Source organism: Gymnoscopelus microlampas (genome assembly GCF_963454915.1).
Source record: "Gymnoscopelus microlampas genome assembly, chromosome: 8".
In the NCBI taxonomy this organism is placed as follows: domain Eukaryota; kingdom Metazoa; phylum Chordata; class Actinopteri; order Myctophiformes; family Myctophidae; genus Gymnoscopelus; species Gymnoscopelus microlampas.
This window is the reverse complement of record NC_139945.1, coordinates 23,198,691-23,219,859: the sequence shown is the minus strand read 5'-3', so window position 1 is coordinate 23,219,859 and position 21,169 is coordinate 23,198,691. Positions and strand designations below refer to the sequence as shown.

The window sequence follows — 21,169 nt, the reverse complement described above, 5'->3', positions numbered from 1 at the left end:
GGGTGGGGCTTAGCGAAGGGTCCATTGGCTGTGGAACACAGGCTGAAACAATTTGATCAATAACATCAGGTATCCATCCTCCACACATAGTAATCTTAAAGATTACTTTAGGATTAATCTCACAAAGCCAACATTGCATCCCACTCTGACGTGTTTTCCAGAGGGACACAAGTCTGCAAGACCAGTTTGGTCAACATTTGACTCATAATAGGGACTGCTTATCGTACCAAAAAAGACTTATTTTCTTACAATTACACACCCCATGAAGCCTTGAATTCATGGAGATTTTGTTTGTTTTTGTTTGCATTCCTGAACCAATAACTTGATGAACGGGTGATGAATAGGAGATTCAGTAGGAGACTCTTACTCTTAGTAGGTCCATTCACCAACCCTGCAGACTCTGAAGAGAGAGAGGGGCACAGAGAGGGGAGAATTTTAATTTAAAAGTAGGAATTTGCCTAATTCATCATCCTCATCATCATCTTCATCATTATAATCGTCACCAGTCCACATCTAAGAGTCCATTGAAGCCACCATATTGTACTCAGTTGCAGGTGTTCATGCTCATGGAGACATACGTGCATACATGCATGTACATGCATGCATACATGCATACATGCATACATACATGGATACAATACATACATACATACATACATACATACATACATACATACATACATACATACATACATACATACATACATACTTGAGGTGTAACGATACAGTAACTGCATCGAAAAATCGTTTTGAATTTTCAACAATCTACTCTATCGATATGCAAACAGAAAAATATCGTATCGTTTGACTTTGTATCGTGTCGAATCGTTTTGCAATGCAAATAATCGCATCGAATCGGTTTTGCAATGCAAATAATCAATGTTCAATACTAAGTACTTTTAAGAAGAAAAAAGAGAAAAGAGGTGTTTACATCCAGTATCCAGGTATTTATTTTTCGGGTTAATATTTAATTTTTGGGTAAATAAATAGTTACTATATCAATTTTAAATCATTGAATCGAATCGTATCGTTCTAAATGAACCTGTCCTGTATCGTTCATGTATCGTATCGACTAAATCACTGAATCGAAACGTATCGTATCGTTCTAAATGAACCTGTATCGTTCATGTATCGTATCGACAACCAAGTATCGTGATACGTATCGAATCGTTGTTAAAGCGTATCGTTACACCCCTAACATACATACATACATACATACATACATACATACATACATACATACATACATACATGCATGAGAAAAACATTGCTTCCCTGTTTACAGTGCAGAAAGACAGAATCACACAAACAGCAGGTCAGACAGATAGAAAGGGTAGATAGACAGACGTCCAGGCGGACGGACGGACGGACGGACGGACAGACAGACACACAGACAGACAGACCGACAGACATATTTAATAACTAAGAGACTAAAGATTACTGTCTGTTTGTGTTACCTGAACAGATCACCTCCAATGTGTAATCGATATTAGTAGACTTCATTGTTACACACTCCCTCACTGAAGACTCAGACCCATAACAGTGTGATTTAACTTGCCACCCAGGACAAGAGTCACGAATATGACTCCTTAGTGTTGAAATTGCAGAGCCACAGTCCAACTGTCTACACACTACAGCTGATGTCCTTAGCTTCCTGTCATCCCTTGTAAACGCTGCTGGTCTCCACTCTTGGTGTTTCATCTCCAGTATACCATCACAGCGACTTGTTCCTCCCATCAACCTGACATCATAAGGCTCTGTAAGAATGAAAGAAAGTGAGCATTACCATGTGCACCTACTGTAACAGCGAAGCCCGTTTCGCGATTACACGAAATGTTGTTTATTAGCGTTTTTGTGTTCGCTGGCTCCCGGGTTGCCAGATCATGTGCACATATCCCCCCATGGGTATGGTCTAGTAGACTATAATCTATAGAAGGTCCAGATTAGAATAATATGTTTTTTTTTTTTAGTGTTGTGTGCTGGTTTAGCATGGAGTGCTGAGGAGAATTACTGTATCTAAATATAAATGATACTGGTAGTTTTAAGCAATTATGGATGCAGTGTCTTGCTCAAGGACACACACGACAACAACCCAGGAATCGAGCCTTCAATTCCCCGGTGGCCGCTCTACCTCTTGAGCCACTGCTGCGATTTCTACCAATACACACAAAACAAGGCATTTTGTGATTTGGCCACTCACGATGAACTTCACCATAAACAGACTTAGTTTATCTTCAATTGATCCGGCTGTGGAACACAGGCTGACACAAATTGATCAATAACATCATGTTTTCAGGGACGTCAAGTGGCTGCAAGAAGCCATGAAGCCATGAATTCAAGGCTTCATAGGGTGTGTAATTGTAAGAAAATAAGTATTTTTTGGGGGTGAACTACTCCTTTAACGCCCTACTTGATAATACTACAGCGTCACACAAAAGCATCAAAAATAGCAGATCCACAAGCTCGAAACATAGCAGTTTTGAACATATGAGGTTTACTTTCTACCCTACAGAGACATTATAACAATTCAACATTTATCATTTATTATTTGTCTGCCAATTTGAAATACAGCATTTCCACATTTAAAAACAAACAAAAACAGATTCAAAACTCAACGTGTAATGGATGTAATCTTCTGTGTAAATGAGAATGGTCTTACCTTCAGCAGTCACTAGGTTCAGGGTATGCATCCATATCATGAAGAGAAGACAGCGTTGTGTTATAACATTCATTTTGTTCTTCATTAAACCATATGTGGACTTTGAAACATTAAAATGCACTGTGGACTTTACAAGTAAAATGACTGATCAATGATATACACGAGTGTACAGCTATCTATCACAGTGTGTTCTGGAACTACATCACAGCAAAGTGATGAGATGAGAGTGACATACAGCGTCACATGCAGTCAGCGGTTTGATTGGCTGAGGGAGTAGAATCTGGTACATTCCTACCCAATGCAGCAATTATGCACATTATCGATAGATAGCACTGTTTACTGCAGGCTCTGGTGGGTAAATATCCACTCTTGCTGTTTGTTACTTCTCCACGTTGTCTGGGGTAGTGGTTTTCAAATGTTTTGTGTCTACAAGTATAAGTACATCTGCTTGTAGATCTGCTACATCCACTTATTTTGAAAACTTGTGATAAAATTAATTAATAATAATATATATATGTTTTGTTGCATATAATCTTAAATAGGGTATAGAATGTGCCTGTGTTAAGAAATTACTGTACTGATAAATGAAATGCATAAAACACTTTTTGCATTGTTGTATATTATCCTTCAGATTTTATCCAAATGTCATGCAAATCGGTAGACATGATGTCTATTCATGTGATCAAGACGGATCTGTTAGATTTTTCATATTCCATCCTGATTGGTGAATTCCGAACATTGCTTCCCCACAATAATACCTGACCTAGATTTATATTATTTTCACCGGATGTTCACCCTCAGAATAGACGTTATGGGTTCATGTGGTTAAAATATGAACTGTGATCACTGAGGGCTTTCATGCAGTTGGATTAGAAGTCTGTTTTGGGCATTAAACAGAGTAAAGGTCTGTTTGTCTGTTCCTGCTGGTAATCGCCTTGAACAAACAAAACAGTTTGGCTGCAGTTTGCAACATGACAATGAGCCTAAACCAGGGGTCTTCAATGTTTTTTTTTGGTCAAGGACCCCTTCGCTGAAAAAGAGATGGAGCAGGGACCTCCACTACATTGTACACAATTGTGTTAAAGATTAAACTTTTTCATAGATTTCATAGATAGCTTGATTGACTATCATCAGTGTTGTGTTGTTTATTTCAGACATTTAATCACTTAAGCCCTCAATAGTAAACATGGACTCAGACCCCCTGTATTTCCAGGATAACAGAGAGATAACACTCTCAGAAAGGTTATTTTGAGCGCGAAATGCCCCACAATATGAATACATTACGTTTTAAGTACATATCGAACATTTATAACAAGCCAAACCACTTGAAAATCTGTTGACAATTCAGGGAGTTCTGATGGTTCCAATTATGGAGAGAACCATAGAGAATCCAATGAACAGCAGTGTTCAAAGTGATGTCTACATGTATATTTATGCTACTGAGCACCTGATTTAACACTATACCACACACACACACACACACACACACACACACACACACACACACACACACACACACACACACACGCTCGCATATATACGCATACACTATAGGGCTCATAACGCACGCACACAAGCACACACACACGCACGCACGCACACGCACACACACACACACACACACACACACACACACACACACACACACACACACACACACACACACACACACACACACACACAGAAAGACAGACTAAACTGTAATCTTAAAATAGTTTTATTAATATAGTTTCAAAGCAGTAACCTCCCTCCCCTGGCAGTTATGACCTCATGCTAAAGAAGCTGTTATAAAAATACTACAAATTACTGACAGGCAGGCTGACTGACAGACAGACAGACAGACAGACAGACAGACAGACAGACAGACAGACAGACAGACAGACAGACCTGTTAGGAGGTAACGTGTTACAGAAACTTGGCTGGAGACTGAAGACTAATTTATCTTCCATCGCTAAACGGCGTTGTCACACACTGCAAAACAGCAGATATACAAGCTCACAATGCGTTGCTACGCGCTGTGATCTTGTATTTTCAATGTGTGACACCGTCGTACGACTAAGTATAAATCTGGCTTAACTTTGACATTCTTATTTGACTGTCTACATACACTTTGACTATTTAACCAGCCTGCTCAAATATTTGCAATATAGGATCCGCAAACAATGGCTAGTTACCACTCAAGGGGCTGATATAGAGCAGACAAAACCGCATTAGTCAAGTGGTAATGTTGGACCCTGTACCTGTGCCTTGTCAACTCCACTGTTTGACTCATATTTTGTCTCTATCTCCACTGTTTGACTCATATTTTGTCTCTATCGGGTGGAAACCTCATATGTCCGAATGTCAAATATCCACGTTTCGAGCTTGTGGATCTGCTACTTTTGATACTTTTGTGTGACGCTGTAGTATGATCAAGTAGGGCGTTAATTAACGAAAAAACACAAAAAGTTTGAATATGGTGTGGAGTGTCCCTATGGGCCCGCCCCGACCAGCGTCCTGTCAGAGGTTAGAGGTGTGCAACCTATGAGAAGTTCTACTAAAAGGACTTTGTTGTGAAAATACCCCGGGTTTGGGAAGACGATTTCTGTTTGATTGCATTCAATCAATTCCCCACCCCACCTATGTTAATTTCCCTAAATAAATAACCTTTCTTGTGAAATATAGCTTCCACAATGGAGATAGGAGGTTTCTGCCCGACAGCAACGATTTACAACTTGTTGAAACTAATCAGAAATGCATGTATGTTGCTACACGGTAGAAACACGAGACCTAACATACAGATTAGATTCACTGATGGAATGGTTCTATCAACAGTTTAGTGACACACAGGAAGCATACATGTGTCATGTGACAACACATGTCTCAACTCTCATTTAGAATGAAGCAGCTGTTGTTAAACAGTGAAGACATGTTAAACGGCTCACGACTGAGCAAGTACAGACATGACATCTGACCTCTTCACACTTTTCTTCACTTTTCACCTGTAAAGTCTCTTCCCCCCTCCTTTGTCCATTTGCCTTTTGTGAAAAGAGGCCAATTCACACCTGGCTGGCATCATTTCACACTTCGCAAATCCCCCCCTTTGTCCGTGTGACAATGCTTGGACAATCCACTGAAGTGCCAATGGCAGGCTCTCTGAAACTTTGGAATGTCACATCCGGTGGTTTATTGTGGTTTCCACACATTTTAACCACTTAAAGACGAGCTGAAATAAAAAATGTTTTTCAACCTTTTAGAGTGTTTATATTGGGGGACATAGTCAACAGTATAGGCCAAAAAATTAATTCATTGTTTTTTGTGTATTTGATATCAAAAGTCCAACATTAATTACTTCCTGTCAAACTGAAATGGAACTTCAACCAATAATATGATAAGAGCCTGTCAATCAATCTTCCACACAGGGCTATTCATCATGCTCGACACTAAAGGGCAGTGCTGCATTTTGTACGTACAAACATAATCTCTCAAAGACATGTCTTTGAGAGAGATACAGAAATGTAAACACACTCTGAAAATACAATTTCAGCTCGTCTTTATAAACCCCTATATAGACATTTGTACTTTATTGTATGATGAATAGTGAAAATAACTGATCAATAAGCTCACAACGTGTTGCATTTCTTGTTGTGAGCTGGTAGATGTACTATTTTCACTGTTTTAAACTTTGACAATTTAAGCCTATAACGACTGATTTCACAAAAAAAGACTAAGGCAGATGTGTCACAACAATCTGTGACCCATTAAAGCAGCACTATGTAACTTTTCAACAACTATTTAGCATATTATGTCCGACAAAATATAAAGTTACATGTGTAAGCAATGACAATCAACCTTCCATAAATGTATAGACTCAGGGGGGTGACTGTATTACTATGTATAGAGGGGAGACAATGACTTTCATCCTGGCATTTGCCAAGGCACCAAGGCAGAACTGCCAGTCAGAGCGAAGACTAGCCAATCACAGCGCATCCTGGCCGGACATTCTTGGGTACTACTCTTGGGTAATGAAGTCAAAGACGTTGGCTGCCATGTTATTTGTGTCCAAAGTGGCCACTGATACCCCAAACTACATAGTGCTGCTTTAATTATGACTCAAGGACAGGGTAGGGGACAAAGGGACATCATTAAACTGCGCCATGCACAGTATCCATTTTCTAGAAGGTAAAAAAAAACAACAACACACAATTGTGAATCTGACAGAAGTGACAGAACAGTGCATCTAGGGGCGCATCGGTTAATCGAACTAATCGATTTAATCCATGAGAAAAAGATAATTTATAAGCCAAAATGTCATTAAATAATTGACTAATAATGGATTTTGCACGACAGACAACACAGTTGTGCAATAAAGTATAAGCTCATGTGGTTAATCGATTCTTTGATATATACATTTTCTTTACCAAAAAAACAAAAACGCACTACTCGATAATTCAATTAATCGAAAAAGTAATGGACAGAATAATCACTAAGAAAATAGTCGATAGCTGCAGCCCTAATTGCATGGTTCAGGGTTATCTTTACATAAACATCATTAACACACATTGATTATGTATATTTTCATGAAAAAGCTAAATTATTTAAACACTACAGCAAAATACTTTCAGTAATAATAATCTTAAAAATGGAAATAAAATAACATTTGTGCTAGGCTTATTGTGATATTTTTTTGAAACAGCAGCAATAAATGAAACAAAAATGTTATTGAAAAAAATATAAATAAAACTTTAAAAAAAACGTAATTCAGTGGGATAAACATGGGAATTATGATCTGATTTAGACTGGATTCATATCTCACCTTTAAAAACAAACCTTTTATAAAAAGGAGGCTCTGTCTCCTTTATGGAAAAACACCACACAGACAAAAATATATTACACATATTTCACATGAAAATATATTTTGGACCGTAAAAATATACTTTGGCCACTCAAGACATATTTTCACTGAAATGTTTTTTTTTTCTTTTTACAGTTTTTGTATATTTAGATACTGTACGACATCAACTTCTTGATTGAGTAAGGAAGCAAAATAATTATAATTGTAGCTAGAACTACAATATACACACTAGGTTTATATACACACTGTACTAGGGTTATATGTATAAGACCAGGTTTATATACTGTACATACTGCACTAGGGTTATATGTAAGACCAGGTTTATGATATATTTACAAGCTATACTGGATTTATCTACAGATTAGGTGTATTTACATACAGTACTAAGGTTTGTATACATACTGCACTAGGGTTATATTTAAGACCAAGCTTATATACATACTGTAGTAGGGTTATATGTAAGACCAGGTTTATATACATACTGTAATAGGGTTATATGTAAGACCAGGTGTATGGTATATATACAAACTATACTGGGTTTATCTACAGATTAGGTGTATATACATACAGTACTAAGGTTCATATACATACAGTACTAGGCTTATATCCTGTACAAACTAGATTAACATGAAGACCAGACGTGTATAGATTAAGTTTACATATAGATTAGGTTTATGTAATAGAATAGGTTTATTTAACAAATAGGTTTTCACAGACTGGGTTTGCATACTAGGTTTATATACAGCCTATGTTTATGCTGTATAGGTTTATCCTGTATTTTGACTAAGTTTATATTGTATACCGACTAGGTTTAAATTGTTGTTATGGCCCTTTGTCTAGGGTAAAAGGTTGCAACATAATAACTAAAAGGAAGGAACTTTACATAATTTGGGGGATTTGAATATAGACTACTGTATATAGACTAGGTTTATGCAGATAGTTTATTTCATAGCTTTTCTAGCTATGAATCAGAATCTATAGCGATTCTGATTGGTCACCTGTGGCAAATGTAGAGTAATGGACCGTTTTCTTTAGTTGAAGCAATGAGATATTTTTAAATCCATAAAATAATTTTAGTTGTTACACTTTGTGTCAAGTTACTGATTATGGTACTTAAGTACCGTGTAATAAGCAGTATAATGAACAGTGTGATCATTATTGATAAATGAAGATAGCTCCATGTGGAGCTGAACTGAATACTGACTGTGTGTGGACCTGCTGCCATGTCTTCACATCACAGCTTTGATGTCTGAAGAGAGGAGGCTCCACTGTCTAATAATAATAATAATAATAATAATAATAATATCACCTAGTTCATACTGGACACTCCATCCTCATCCTCTCCTCTTCCTCATCATCAGACAGATATCTTGTTCTCCTCTCCTCCTCCTCATCCTATGACAGATATCTTGTTCTCCTCTCCTCCTCCTCATCCTCTGACAGATATCTTGTTCTCCACAGCAGCCAGCATGGCACACAATCTGGAGTTCTCATTGGCCAGCAGCTTAGCGGGCTCGTCAAACTCCACCACCTGAGCCAATCAGATCAGGAAACAGGAAATACATTTAAAATAAACGTTATGCAATTTGGTGTTTTGTATAACTACGTCTACATCCTACTATACATTCAGCAAATCTCTCTCTCTCTCTCTCTCTGTATGTGTGTGTGTGTGTGTGTGTGTGTGTGTGTGTGTGTGTGTGTGTGTGTGTGTGTGTGTGTGTGTGTGTGTGTGTGTGTGTGTGTGTGTGTGTGTGTGTGTGTGTGTGTGTGTGTGTGTCCACAACATATTTTATGTTTTGGAACCCCCCACCCCTCTTTCTCTCTGTAAATATTATGATGCTACTGAGTTGTATTCCAATATGTATTGTATTGTAATTGTATCTGTTAAGATGTGAGGTAACAGGCCCAATGCGGTATTTAAAGTTGTGTTTATGTAATCTGCCATGTGCAGTATGAAGCTTAAGTGTTTTAGTTTGTTATTCGTTTGTTCATTGTTTTTGAATTATTATGTCGGTTCATTGTTTATGTCAAATGAAATGAAAAAGTGTCCTGTAAGTCCATATGGGCTGGGCTTCCTTGGACGCATTACACTTAAATAAAGAAAAATAAATCAATCATGTCATTGAATTGTATTGTAATTACATTGTGTTGTGTGTAATATATGTATTACTGATTAATTGAGTACAATGGACCACAATGTTAACAAGCCCCCTGGGGCTTTTTGTGTTATCGTTTTAGCATTACCTTTGACTGTACAACCTGTACTGTTAACAAGCTTGTTGATAGTATTCAACCAATCAAAAAATGGAATTGAACTTGTGTGACATTGTTTACAGCACCCTGACCTGTCCCTGGCTGAGGACGATGATTCTGTCGGAGTTGAGCACGGTGTGGAGGCGGTGGGCGATCGTCAGAGTGGTGACGTCCTCAAAAGACGTCCTTATTGTCTCCTGAATCAGAGCGTCCGTCTCTGCGTCCATCGCTGCCGTGGCCTCGTCAACGATCAGAACCTGGGAGGAATCATTACACATCCTATAATAATCTTATTTACACCAAACCTAGTGTAGGCCTACAGTAAGTTAAGTCATAATAAGATCTTATTTACACCAAACCTAGTGTAGGCCTACAGTAAGTTAAGTCATAATAAGATCTTATTTACACCAAACCTAGTGTAGGCCTACAGTAAGTTAAGTCATAATAAGATCTTATTTACACCAAACCTAATGTAGGCCTACAGTAAGTTAAGTCATAATAAGATTGTATTTACACCAAACCTAATGTGCTTTAAGTAAAGTCATAATAGCATCTTATTTGCACTAAACCTAGTGTACTGTGAGTAAAGTCATGTGTCTAACCTGTTAAACTGAACATACACTATCTGAGTGCTGTTTACCCTAACCATGGCTCAGGGTAGAAGACAGGATTAAGCAAATATCACTGGGGTTGGTATTTAAGATATAGTCAAAGAGACAGTGCCCTCAGTGCCCTCAATACCTGTCAAACTACTTCTCCAAAGTGAGTGACACCCACAGCCACAACACTATAGATATAAAGGTATATAGCTATATAGATAGATAGCAAGCCACCCTGTACCTGAGGGGTTTGTATTTGAGGAATAATAGTATATAGCCTATATTGTAGGCTACTAGATGTGAGGGCCTAGGCTACTAGATGTGAGGGCCGCGTAGTGTCCCGAACCTCTAGTGAACTAGATTACCACAACCTACCTGACCATAACCATGACCTACCTAACCAGGACTTACCTAACCATGACATACCTAAACATAATAAGCTACTTAACCATAACCTACCTGACCATTGTCTACCTAACCATGACCTACCTGCGCTGCAGGTTAAAGATAACCTACCTGACCATAACATACTTAACCATAACCTACCTGCCCATGGTCTACCTAACCAGGACCTACCTAACCATAATAACCCATTTAACCATAACCTACCTGACCATTGACCTACCTGCGCTGCAGGTTAAAGATCAACCTACCTTACACTGTCTGAGCAGAGTTCTGGCCACACACAGCAGCTGTCTCTCTCCGACAGAGAAGTTCTCTCCGTTCTCCACCACTTCAGAGTCCAACTTCAGAGGCAGCTGAGACACCTAGGACACAAGGATAGGAGACAGACCATAAGGGCAGGTAATAGGACACAAGGGTATGAGTTAGGAAACATGGATAGGTGGATAGAAAATAAGTCTGAATAGTATTTTTTAACAACTTTCAACCTGGCATCCATCCCTATTTTGAGCATTTTATTATACGTATACAACATTTTTCCCAAAATGTTTTAAGAATGTCAAGAAGTTGCAAAAATAGCAGATCTAAAAAGTATACTGCTTAAATGGTGAACCCGGCAAGTGAAGGACTCTAAGGAAAGCAGTAAGCCCCCTTTTTGACCGCAGCCAGGAACTTCATTCAGGAACTTCACCCCAGGGACATTATAAGTCCTGCTCTCTGGGTGTAGGAGTAGAGCCAGCAGCAGGGAATGATCAGGATGGGGCCAGCAGCTCTGAGAGTGCTGGTTAAGCACTAGGACTAAGACTGGATAAACAGAACATTAAGAGATTAAAAAAGCATTAAATGTTGACCACGTTTATACCCTGCTTGAAATGATAAGGACTGTATGCAGGGAGCGAAGTGGGCTGAACTGTGTGCGTGCGTGTGTTACTCACACACTCCTTCATGTGCGTTCTCTCCAGGGCATCCCAGATCTTGTCTTCCTGGTATTGGTTAGAAGGGTCCAGATTTGTCCTAAAACAACAACAAATTGTCATGGCAGTTTGTTTTAAAACGCTAGCATTTTCATAACATGCTAGCATTTCAAAACAACACATCATGTATTTATGAGTAGAGTCTAATTCAGTGATTCTCAATTCTTCTCATTTTAAGGACCCCCAGTTTGATATGCATTAGACCAGAGGTCTTCAACAGGAGGTCCGGGACCCCTAGGGGGTCCTCAGAGTTACTACAGGGGGTCCGCCAAATCTTTGTGTGATTTCTACATTAACCACTTCAACCAAGCATCCCTATTCTGAAGAGAACTTTAGCCAAAAATAGCAGATCTACAAGCACACATTGTAGATCTGCTATTTTCGGCAAAGTGGTTTGGTGTAGGGGGAAAAAAGAGCAGACTAAGTACAGAGTGAAAGGTCAGGTTTACTAAGTATTGTTTAAGTGCATGGTTAAATGTCTGAAAATACACATTAACATGAATTCAACATGATAGTGCTGTGAAACAGGTCTATGAAGTTGCCGATGAAATCTATGAAAAAATACATATTTTATACAATATATAATGGGGGTCCCTGATTTATCTCGCTCTCAGCCAAGGGGTCCTTGGCCTGAAAACGTTGAAGACCCCTGCATTAGACCACGGATGCCACTGTTATCTCTGGGACACCAATCTACACTGTTAAATCCTGAATGTACAGAATGTATTTGTACACTCTCTGAGTTACAAACAGATAAGGGTCCATTTGGCTCCTGACTATCATTCATTTTAGCTGGGGACCCCCTGGAATCCCCTCGAGGACAGTGGTTCTCAAACTATGGGTCGCGACCCAAAGTGGGGTTGTGGGAAGGTGCCGTTGGGGTCGCGCATTGGCAACAAAAAATAGACGAAATATAATATGGGGTCATGGTATAAAAGTTTGAGAACCCCTGCTCTAGGACACCTGTGGGTCCTCGGACCCCACGTTAAGAACCACTGATCTAATTATATCCGACTGAATCCCCCCCCCCCCCCCCCCCCCACCCCGGTTAGCCTCACTCCTACCTGATGGTTCCGCTGAAGAGGATTGGCTCCTGCGGGATGATTGACAGCTTGCTGCGGAGGTCGGCCAGGCCGATGTCACAGATGTTGATGCCATCGATCTTTATGGAACCTCCACAAGGCTCCACCAAACGAAACAACACCACACCCAGGGAGGATTTACCTGGAGAGAGACAGAGAGAGAGACACAGAGAGAGATAGAGAGAGAGAGAGAGACATGGTTAACAACACCACACTCAAAGAGGATTTACCTGGAGAGAGAGAGACATAGAGAGAGAGAGAGAGAGAGAGAGAGAGAATATACTGTTCCACTGTTTTATTGATTTTACTCTATATTGATTGATTGATTGAAATTTTTATTAGGCAAAAGAATGTAAAACAACACAGTTACATTTATAATGCTTTTGTCTATAGATAGACAAACTCTTTTTCTGTGTTTTTCCTAATAAACTTGATTGTTTTTGTTGATGTTTTCTCCGCCCCCCTTGTAAAGCGCCTTTGGGTACTTTGGGAGATAATCATTATTATCTTCATTATAACTGGTCCTCACTAATGTTCATTATAAGATGGCACCATTTCTGTCTACTCACTCTAGTGTCTCAGAGGAGGGCAGTGGACACTTCAGAAACCTGCCTACCAGTGACATCATCGTTAGGAAGGTTTGGTCATTTCAAAAAGAAAATTGTAACTTGTAATTTTGTTAATGCAAGAACAATAGCCTCTATTTAAGCATGTTCATTTTCCAGGCTGAAGTTTCTATTGGCTTGGAATCCCCATCGATGCACCTCGCAAAAAAAGTATAAATCAGGTAGAATGCTCTCTGTGTTTTAAAGAAACCTTAAAAATTGTAGGACCGACAGACAGTGTTGTTTGTCTCTGTAGGACAGACAGACAGACAGACTCCTACCCATAGACTGTATAAATGAGATGGACAAACCCCCTCCGCTGCTTTCTACAGACCGAAAATGAAGCCGATTGTTGCAAGACTGTAGGTCCGCCATCTTTCAATACGCGTCAGAATGAGACCAGACCATTATTGGTTGGGTAGCTTGTCAATCAAGAGCGGGGGGCGGGGAATGAATGCTATTGGTTGTGTAGCTTGTCAATCAAATCATCCCGCCCCTCCTAGAGAATAGCCTATTTTATCGTCAATTTTATAATAAATAGGACCATAATTTAGCAAAACGCATATCCTGATGATTGAAAGGAGACTTTAAACTAGCGACTGGAAGCATATAGAATTTATGACAATTTTTATTACAGTAAGAAAATCTAGTCTAAAGTTTGTCAAAAAACCCATTCACTTGCGTTAAAATAAATTCTTTCTGACACCGCAGGTCGGCGCAGGGTAAAACAGCGCCACTCTGGCCATTTTGTCGGCCTCATCGTAAATATCTAAGACTTGCCCCTTGCTCCTACCTGAGCCGGTGCGTCCAACGATGCCGACCTTCTCTTTTGGTTTGATCCTACAGGACAGTCTCTTTAGCACCAGGGGCAGGTTGTCACGGTAACGCATCTCTGTCTCCTCAAACACCAGCTCCCCCTGCTGGGGCCAATCACAGGGCGGGGCGCGGTTCTTTATACGAGCAGGAGCCTCCAGGGACAATGACTGAAACACGCACGCACGCACCCACGCACGCACGCACGCACGCACGCACGCACACACACACACACACACACACACACACACACACACACACAGTTATTAGCAGTGTTGCAATGCTGAATTGGAACGTGGTTGTACTGTATTTTAATGACATGCCGCACACGTCGCTTAACACCTACACTAACAGGTCACACAATGGACAATTGATATGCATCTAGGCTCATTCCTATGTTAATTCGCCAGGTGTGAGTCGGGAGCCTTTGTAAACTTTATTGAGGTGTGAATTTAAAGTAGTTTTAAATCTATGAATGAGCCTGCGCATGCTCCTGGTCAAATAGGTTCATGCACGGCGTGCAAGGCCGTCCTGTGAGCATTGCACCCCTGGTTATTAGAGCTGTACAAGTATTCATCTTTTAAGTCACAATTAATCTAAGATATACCTTATACTCCTATAATTCTACAAACCTTTGTCTGTCTGTGCTGTGCGCACAAAAACGCCCGGTTCTCCTCAGTGGCTGGACCAATTGATCTGAATTTGCACACAGCCATTGACCATTACCATGTGCACAGAACTGCGAAGCCCGTTTTTTGATTTCACCAAATTCAGCTGTTTATTAGCTTTTTTTGTGTAAATGGTTACGGGGCTGCCCAGCTATGGAACGAACTGCCTCCCGGGTTGCCAGATCATGTGCGCATATCCCCCCACGGATGCGTCGACCAGGTATGGACTAGTTATATCTAATTAATCACTATTAATGGCAATGTTGAGTGGCTAATTTCTGCAACGATATTTAGTGTAGAGCGAAAACAGGAGGGGGCCTAGTAGTAGCCTCGCGTAGCCAGACTATATCACTGTGTGGATATGAGTCTGGTGCTTCTATGAGGAAGTTTTTTTTCCCAAGGGACGAGATCAAAACAATGGCTCTGGACGGAATTGGTTAGACCTACAACCAACAACCAATTACAGTCTCCCATATTGGAATACTGAGCCCTGATTGGTCACCCAGACTTCGGGAGCAGGAAATGGATTCACAACGGAGCGGTGCCAGCATAGACATATAAAGGTAAACGCCTCCTCCGGCTCTGAGGCGTCTGTATCTCGGGCGTGCACCAGCTTCCGCCCTCAGTCGCGTGCGTCACAGAAGGGGACGTTTGGTAGGCCAATCAGAGGCCTACTGAACGCCCCCTTCTGTGATGCATGCGACTGAGGGCGGAAGCAATACAAGGGTATTGCGATACAGGTTGCTGAACTGCAGAGGCCAATGAGGTATCTAGGTTTCTATATCTATGGGCGCCAGACCCAAATCGCTGAGGGCAATTTCTTTTTTTGCACTGGCAGATTCGTCTGGTCCCAGGCTAGCCTAATAGAGAGTGTTTTTACTAAGTTAAAGCCTCACTATGTAACTTTTCTTATATGAATAAAATGGCATTGTCCAATCTGAATGGTAGAGTATGTTAATACAATATAACTTATACAATTGGGGTGGTTGTATTTTGACTCCCTGTTCTTCTATTGAGACATTTAGATCTTGTCAAAGGTCATGTCTCACCTAGACATCGCAGCACTTGCGCAGGAAACAGGGTTCAAATGCGGGGTATAAGAGGAAAGTTACATAGTGCTGCTTTAAAGAGCAAACCCACTTTGAAAACTAATCAAAACGTAAAAAAAATAAAATAACAACCATGGTGTATAGTACCTGTATATAGTGGTGTATTCTCTCTACGGAGGTGAAGCGAGCTTCTGTCTCTGATGCCAGCCTCACCGTGAACTGGAACAGTCCCGTCAACTAGACACACACACACACACACACACACACACACACACACACACACACACACACACACACACACACACACACAAAATTCCACATCGACGTTTCTATTCTATTGTACTCTAATATATTGATTGATTTCTATCACATACCCAGCCTTTATTTGTCCTGGGTGAGGGAATTGATAAAAGGAGAGGGGGATAAACTTGCGCGGATTGGTCCGCTGCCATATCTTCCCTAGGGAAAATAAGGTAGCCAGCCTATCAGTGATGCTAAAGTGCCTTCATATGCTAAACTGGCACCACAGGCAATCTGGCTGCTTACGGAACTCAGCATGTCAAACATACATTAGATGACATTCGGCAACCAAACACAGTTACTGTGAAACACTGGAGTTTGTTCATCGGGTCACAGTGGCTGTGTTTCAACTAACTGGAGGCCTGCCAGCAACATCTTACATGTTCTGAGCCAACTCTCTCACCACATTGTCAGGGAATCTTACGCTATGGATTATACCATTATACCATAGCATCTATAAACAACACCACTAAACCATAGCATCTATGGTCTATTAGATTAAGATATTTTACTGTTACAGTATATTTTTATCATAAAACATTGACAAACTTTGTGTGACCCTCCTGATCTGTAACAAAACAAAACAAAAAAAACAGCAGAACTGTAATTGAATAGAAAGCAATAGTACTTGCACATTATCTAACACAACAAAACTATAAATAAAATAAATCTGCACAGGAGGCTCTAATTGCAACTTTTTCACTCCATTTCTTATGTATAATGTTATTCTTCAAAAGGCATTCATTCATGGCATCATATACTAGCTATGGTTTTCTCTTGCAGTTTCTTTTAAAAGAAAATGTGTGTATTGTATGGTATTATAACGTAGTGTATTATGACCTGTACAGCTTAGGATATTGATTGAAGTGAATGTTAGTGACCTGTACAGCTTAGGATATTGATTGAAGTGAATGTTAGTGACCTGTACAGCGTAGGATATGGCCAGACCGGCGTAGGGCGGGGCCACTTGTCCGTGCATCAGCAACACGAGAACAGCTGTAATACAGATGAGAAACACGCTGATCACATCCAGTCTGACGGCCAGCCAACGCACCGCACAACTCCACACGTACAACACCGACTGATTCACATCCAGCAGCTCCTGGTACCTGAGATACACGCACACAGAGACGCACGCACGCACACATACACACACACACACACACACACACACACACACACACACACACACACACAGAGATCAAACCATCAGGTGACAATATTGTTAGCAATGTAAACAATGGGAGCTTGTAGGACTTTGACTCAATTCATATTTTTACATTTTGGAACCAACGTAGAGAAACTGGGATCGATAAGAAGAATCAGAATCGGTAAAATCTTAGCAATACCCATCCCTAGCTCGTGTTTTTGTTAGTTGTTTTCTTTTGTTTTCTTTTTCTTGACCACAAGGTTCATTTAGATTTAGACAGATGCTAGTTTCATTGTGTACCTGGTATCCTATAGTTTCAATGTACAGATTATCATTTTGATATTGTTTGACTGAGTTCTTGGTTTACCTGTGATCCTAGTTTACTGAGGCACTACACTATCTCTCTGCATTTGATGCATGTGTTTACCTTGCTTATTGTAAGTCGGGATAAGAGCATCTGCTAAATGCCTACATTGAAATTGTAATTGTGAATTGTGTGTGTCCGTAGGCCTTCAGTGTTCCTGTCCATTAGCATCCGAGCTAGCTTTGGTCGGTGTAACATTAGCATTCGAGCTAGCCACAGTCGGTGTATCATTAGCATTCGAGCTAGTTCCAGCCGGTGAAGCATTATCATCCGAGCTAGCTTTAGCCGGTGTAGCCTTAGCAACGGGGCCGGCTTTAGGATTTTTAGGCATCGTAGGCTGCAGTTTTTACAACGAAGGCAAAACAAAAAGATCTCAATGTCTCTGTTGAGTGTTCTCACACACTTTGTGGTAGATTTGTGGTCAAACTGGTGAAATATTTACATTATGCACAATACCGGCTCGGAGCTCAACCAAAACGCGTGCTCACATGGCGCTGCCCCGGAAGTACTCCCCAGTGTTCCTGTCCATGTAGTGTTGTGTGTCCGTAGGCCTGCAGTGTACCTGTCCATGTAGTGTTGTGTGTCCGTAGGCCTGCAGTGTACCTGTCCATGTAGTGTTGTGTGTCCGTAGGCCTTCAGTGTACCTGTCCATGTAGAGTTGTGTGCGCCCGTAGGCCTGCAGCGTGCTCAGGCCCTGCACGCTGGAGGAGATGTGAGACAGGAAGGGAGACAACGTCAGGTTGTCCAGGCGTTTCAGCTCACGCACGAAAACCCGCGAGACCACGTGAAGCAGCGAGAACAGCACGACCAGGGGCACCGCCGCCGCTAGGAACCATGGGAAAACCCAGCCCACCATGGCCAGGCAGAAGAACACAAGGAGGACGTTCTGGATGAACATCTCTGCCTGGAACGGCAAGCGGGTGTCAACTACAGACAGACAGACAGACAGACAGACAGACAGAGAGACAGACAGACAGATAGACAGACAGACACATTTAAAACGTAAAAGGAGAGAAAGTGCAGCATTAAAATAAGAGAAAAACAACATTGGTATAAAATAAGTGCTAATCTGTGTGCAAGACAGACAGAGAGAGGGAGAGACAGAGAGAGAGGGACAGAAGGAGAGACAGAGAGCGAGTGAAAGATAAAGGCAGGAGAGTGACAGACAGACAGACAGACAGAGACAGACATCAACACATCAATTATTCTATTGATTACCGAAAAAGTAATTGATAGAATGATAGCTAAGAAAATAATCAATACGGTAGTTGCAGGCCTAGTCGTGTGGTGTGGTGTGGTGTGGTGTGGTGTGGTGTGGTGTGGTGTGGTGTGTGGTGTGGTGTCGTGGTACCTTCATCCATGTCCTTAGAGAAGCGGGTGAGTATTCGACCGCTCGGCGTCGTGTCAAAGAACTTCATGGGGCTCCGAAGAATCTTCCTGAACAACTCCTCATGCAGAACAGAGGACGCTCTCAGCGTCCCCTTGACGAACACCACTCCTCTCAGCAGTTTGAGCAGCAACATGACCCCCATCGAGGAGGCGTAGACCACCGCGTACTGACGCATCATGGGATTGTCCTTCATGCTGTCACTGACCACCGAACTGTTACCTAAAAACACTGTTGTGTTCTGAATACACACACACACCACATGCACGCACGCACAAACACACGCACACACAGTGGCTCAGAAGGTAGAGCGGCCATTTGGGAAACAGAAGGTTCCCGATTCGATCCCAGGCTCCCCCTCAGCTAGTGATGAAGTGTCCTTAAACCTTAACTGCTTCGGATGAGCAAGTTCATGCCTTGCATAGTTTCCTCCAAAATCGGTGTGTGAATGTGTGTAAATGAGTTAATGTAATGCACATTGTAAAGTGCTTTGGATAAAGGCGCTATTAAAGTGTGGGCACCATGTAATTTTACCTTACAAAAGTGTTGACACATGTCTCTCAAATACCCCCTAAGTAAGTCAACTATATATTTTCTTATTTTTTGTCCTTCTTTTTTTTATACAATTTACCATTTAGTGGGTAGTAATAAAATGGTGTTTGAGCAGAGCTGAAAGTATTGTGAAGGACAAACACCACCCCAGCAATGGACTGTTTGGGCCGCTGAGGTCGGCAAGCACCTACATTGTCACAGCAGAGATTGTGGAAGAAATATGGTAGAATTACACCTTATATTGTTATTATGTTGTTCACCTTTAGCCTTATCATGATATGTTCTGACCATCTGAATATCAGAGAGTCAAAATGCCATGGCATAGGATGGGTAGTTATTGTTTTGGGTACAGCTTGGTCACGTGCCACAGCTTGGTCATGTGACCCTTACAGTATATTAGCCATGCTTTCTCCATGCTTTCCTTAGAGAACTACTTCACCACCAACCTGAATGTACTTCTCCCATGAGCACATGTATTAAACTTCTACAACGCTTAGCGTCTCCGACTCCATTTGCCTAAAGAATTATTGATTGATACAGACTTTCTTGACAAGATACACAGGAAGAGTTTTAATAGTAGTACAAGTAGTAGTAGTAAAACCAACAATAAAAGTGGGGAACCAGCATTTAGTTTTTATGCACCAAATATGTGGAGCAAACTCCCAGAAAACTGCAGGTCTGCTGCCACTCTTATTTCTTTTAAAACACAACTAGAAAGACCTTGCTGTTTGCCGTTGCCTTTGATTGAGTTACCTTTCTTGTTTTCTTTTTTTCTTTCTCTTCTGCACTGTAACTGTATCTGTTATTTCTTTTACTTCTTTTGTTTTATGCATCCTAATATCATTGTATAATTGTGTTCCCTTGCTTGATGTTCTGTATAAAGCACATTGAATTGCCTTGTTGTTGAAATGTGCTATACAAATAAAACTGCCTTTTCTTGCCTAGTACTACTGTATTAGTAGTCATGTTCAACCCAGATTTGGCACAAACAAGGGAATGAACTCTTTCTTATGCTATTCAACAAAATGCCCTACTCAAAGGAGTAAAGGAGTGTAAAACCCTACTCACTTTCAAAGAAACTGCCCTAAAGAATCACCTTCAGGAGGCTGCAATTCCAAATCGGCCCCTGTCAAAGTCTTAACCTACACCCCCCCCCCCCCCCCCCCCCCCGCTAAAACTGTCTATTGTCAGGGCCGCATTAAGACCCCTCAGGGCCACACCACAAAATCAAAGGCCCCCCAGTGGTGTAATTTCACGCACATGCACGCGCGTGAAATTTTTCGGGTCTAATTCGGTCTAATTCGGGTCTAATTCGGTCTAATTCGGTTCTATTTGACCAATATAAATCAACATTTTTTCTTTACACAAAAATTAAATACACAATTCTCACAAGGCCCTGCAGGCTGCGGGCCGTGGAACACAAGTTCCACTAAGTTCCGCGGTTAATGCGGCCCTGTCTATTGTACATATTTCTTGTT

At 41.0% G+C, this 21,169-nt stretch overlaps 1 protein-coding gene across 1 annotated transcript in view; it reads right to left on the bottom strand.

The window, feature by feature from the left end:
- Positions 1-7,010: 7,010 nt before the first annotated feature.
- The window catches only part of abcc5 (ATP-binding cassette, sub-family C (CFTR/MRP), member 5), a 34,848-nt gene continuing 20,689 nt past the window's right edge, over positions 7,011-21,169 (bottom strand). Inside the window, exons 19-28 of the mRNA XM_084065245.1 lie at positions 19,104-19,380; positions 18,397-18,679; positions 17,161-17,347; positions 16,086-16,175; positions 14,202-14,391; positions 12,786-12,945; positions 11,683-11,761; positions 10,999-11,112; positions 9,839-10,003; positions 7,011-9,024 (exon numbers count right to left, since the gene is read on the bottom strand). Coding sequence (XP_083921371.1) covers positions 8,923-9,024; positions 9,839-10,003; positions 10,999-11,112; positions 11,683-11,761; positions 12,786-12,945; positions 14,202-14,391; positions 16,086-16,175; positions 17,161-17,347; positions 18,397-18,679; positions 19,104-19,380 — 1,647 coding nt within the window. The 3' untranslated portion in view covers positions 7,011-8,922. The remainder of the gene's footprint in view (positions 9,025-9,838; positions 10,004-10,998; positions 11,113-11,682; positions 11,762-12,785; positions 12,946-14,201; positions 14,392-16,085; positions 16,176-17,160; positions 17,348-18,396; positions 18,680-19,103; positions 19,381-21,169) is intronic.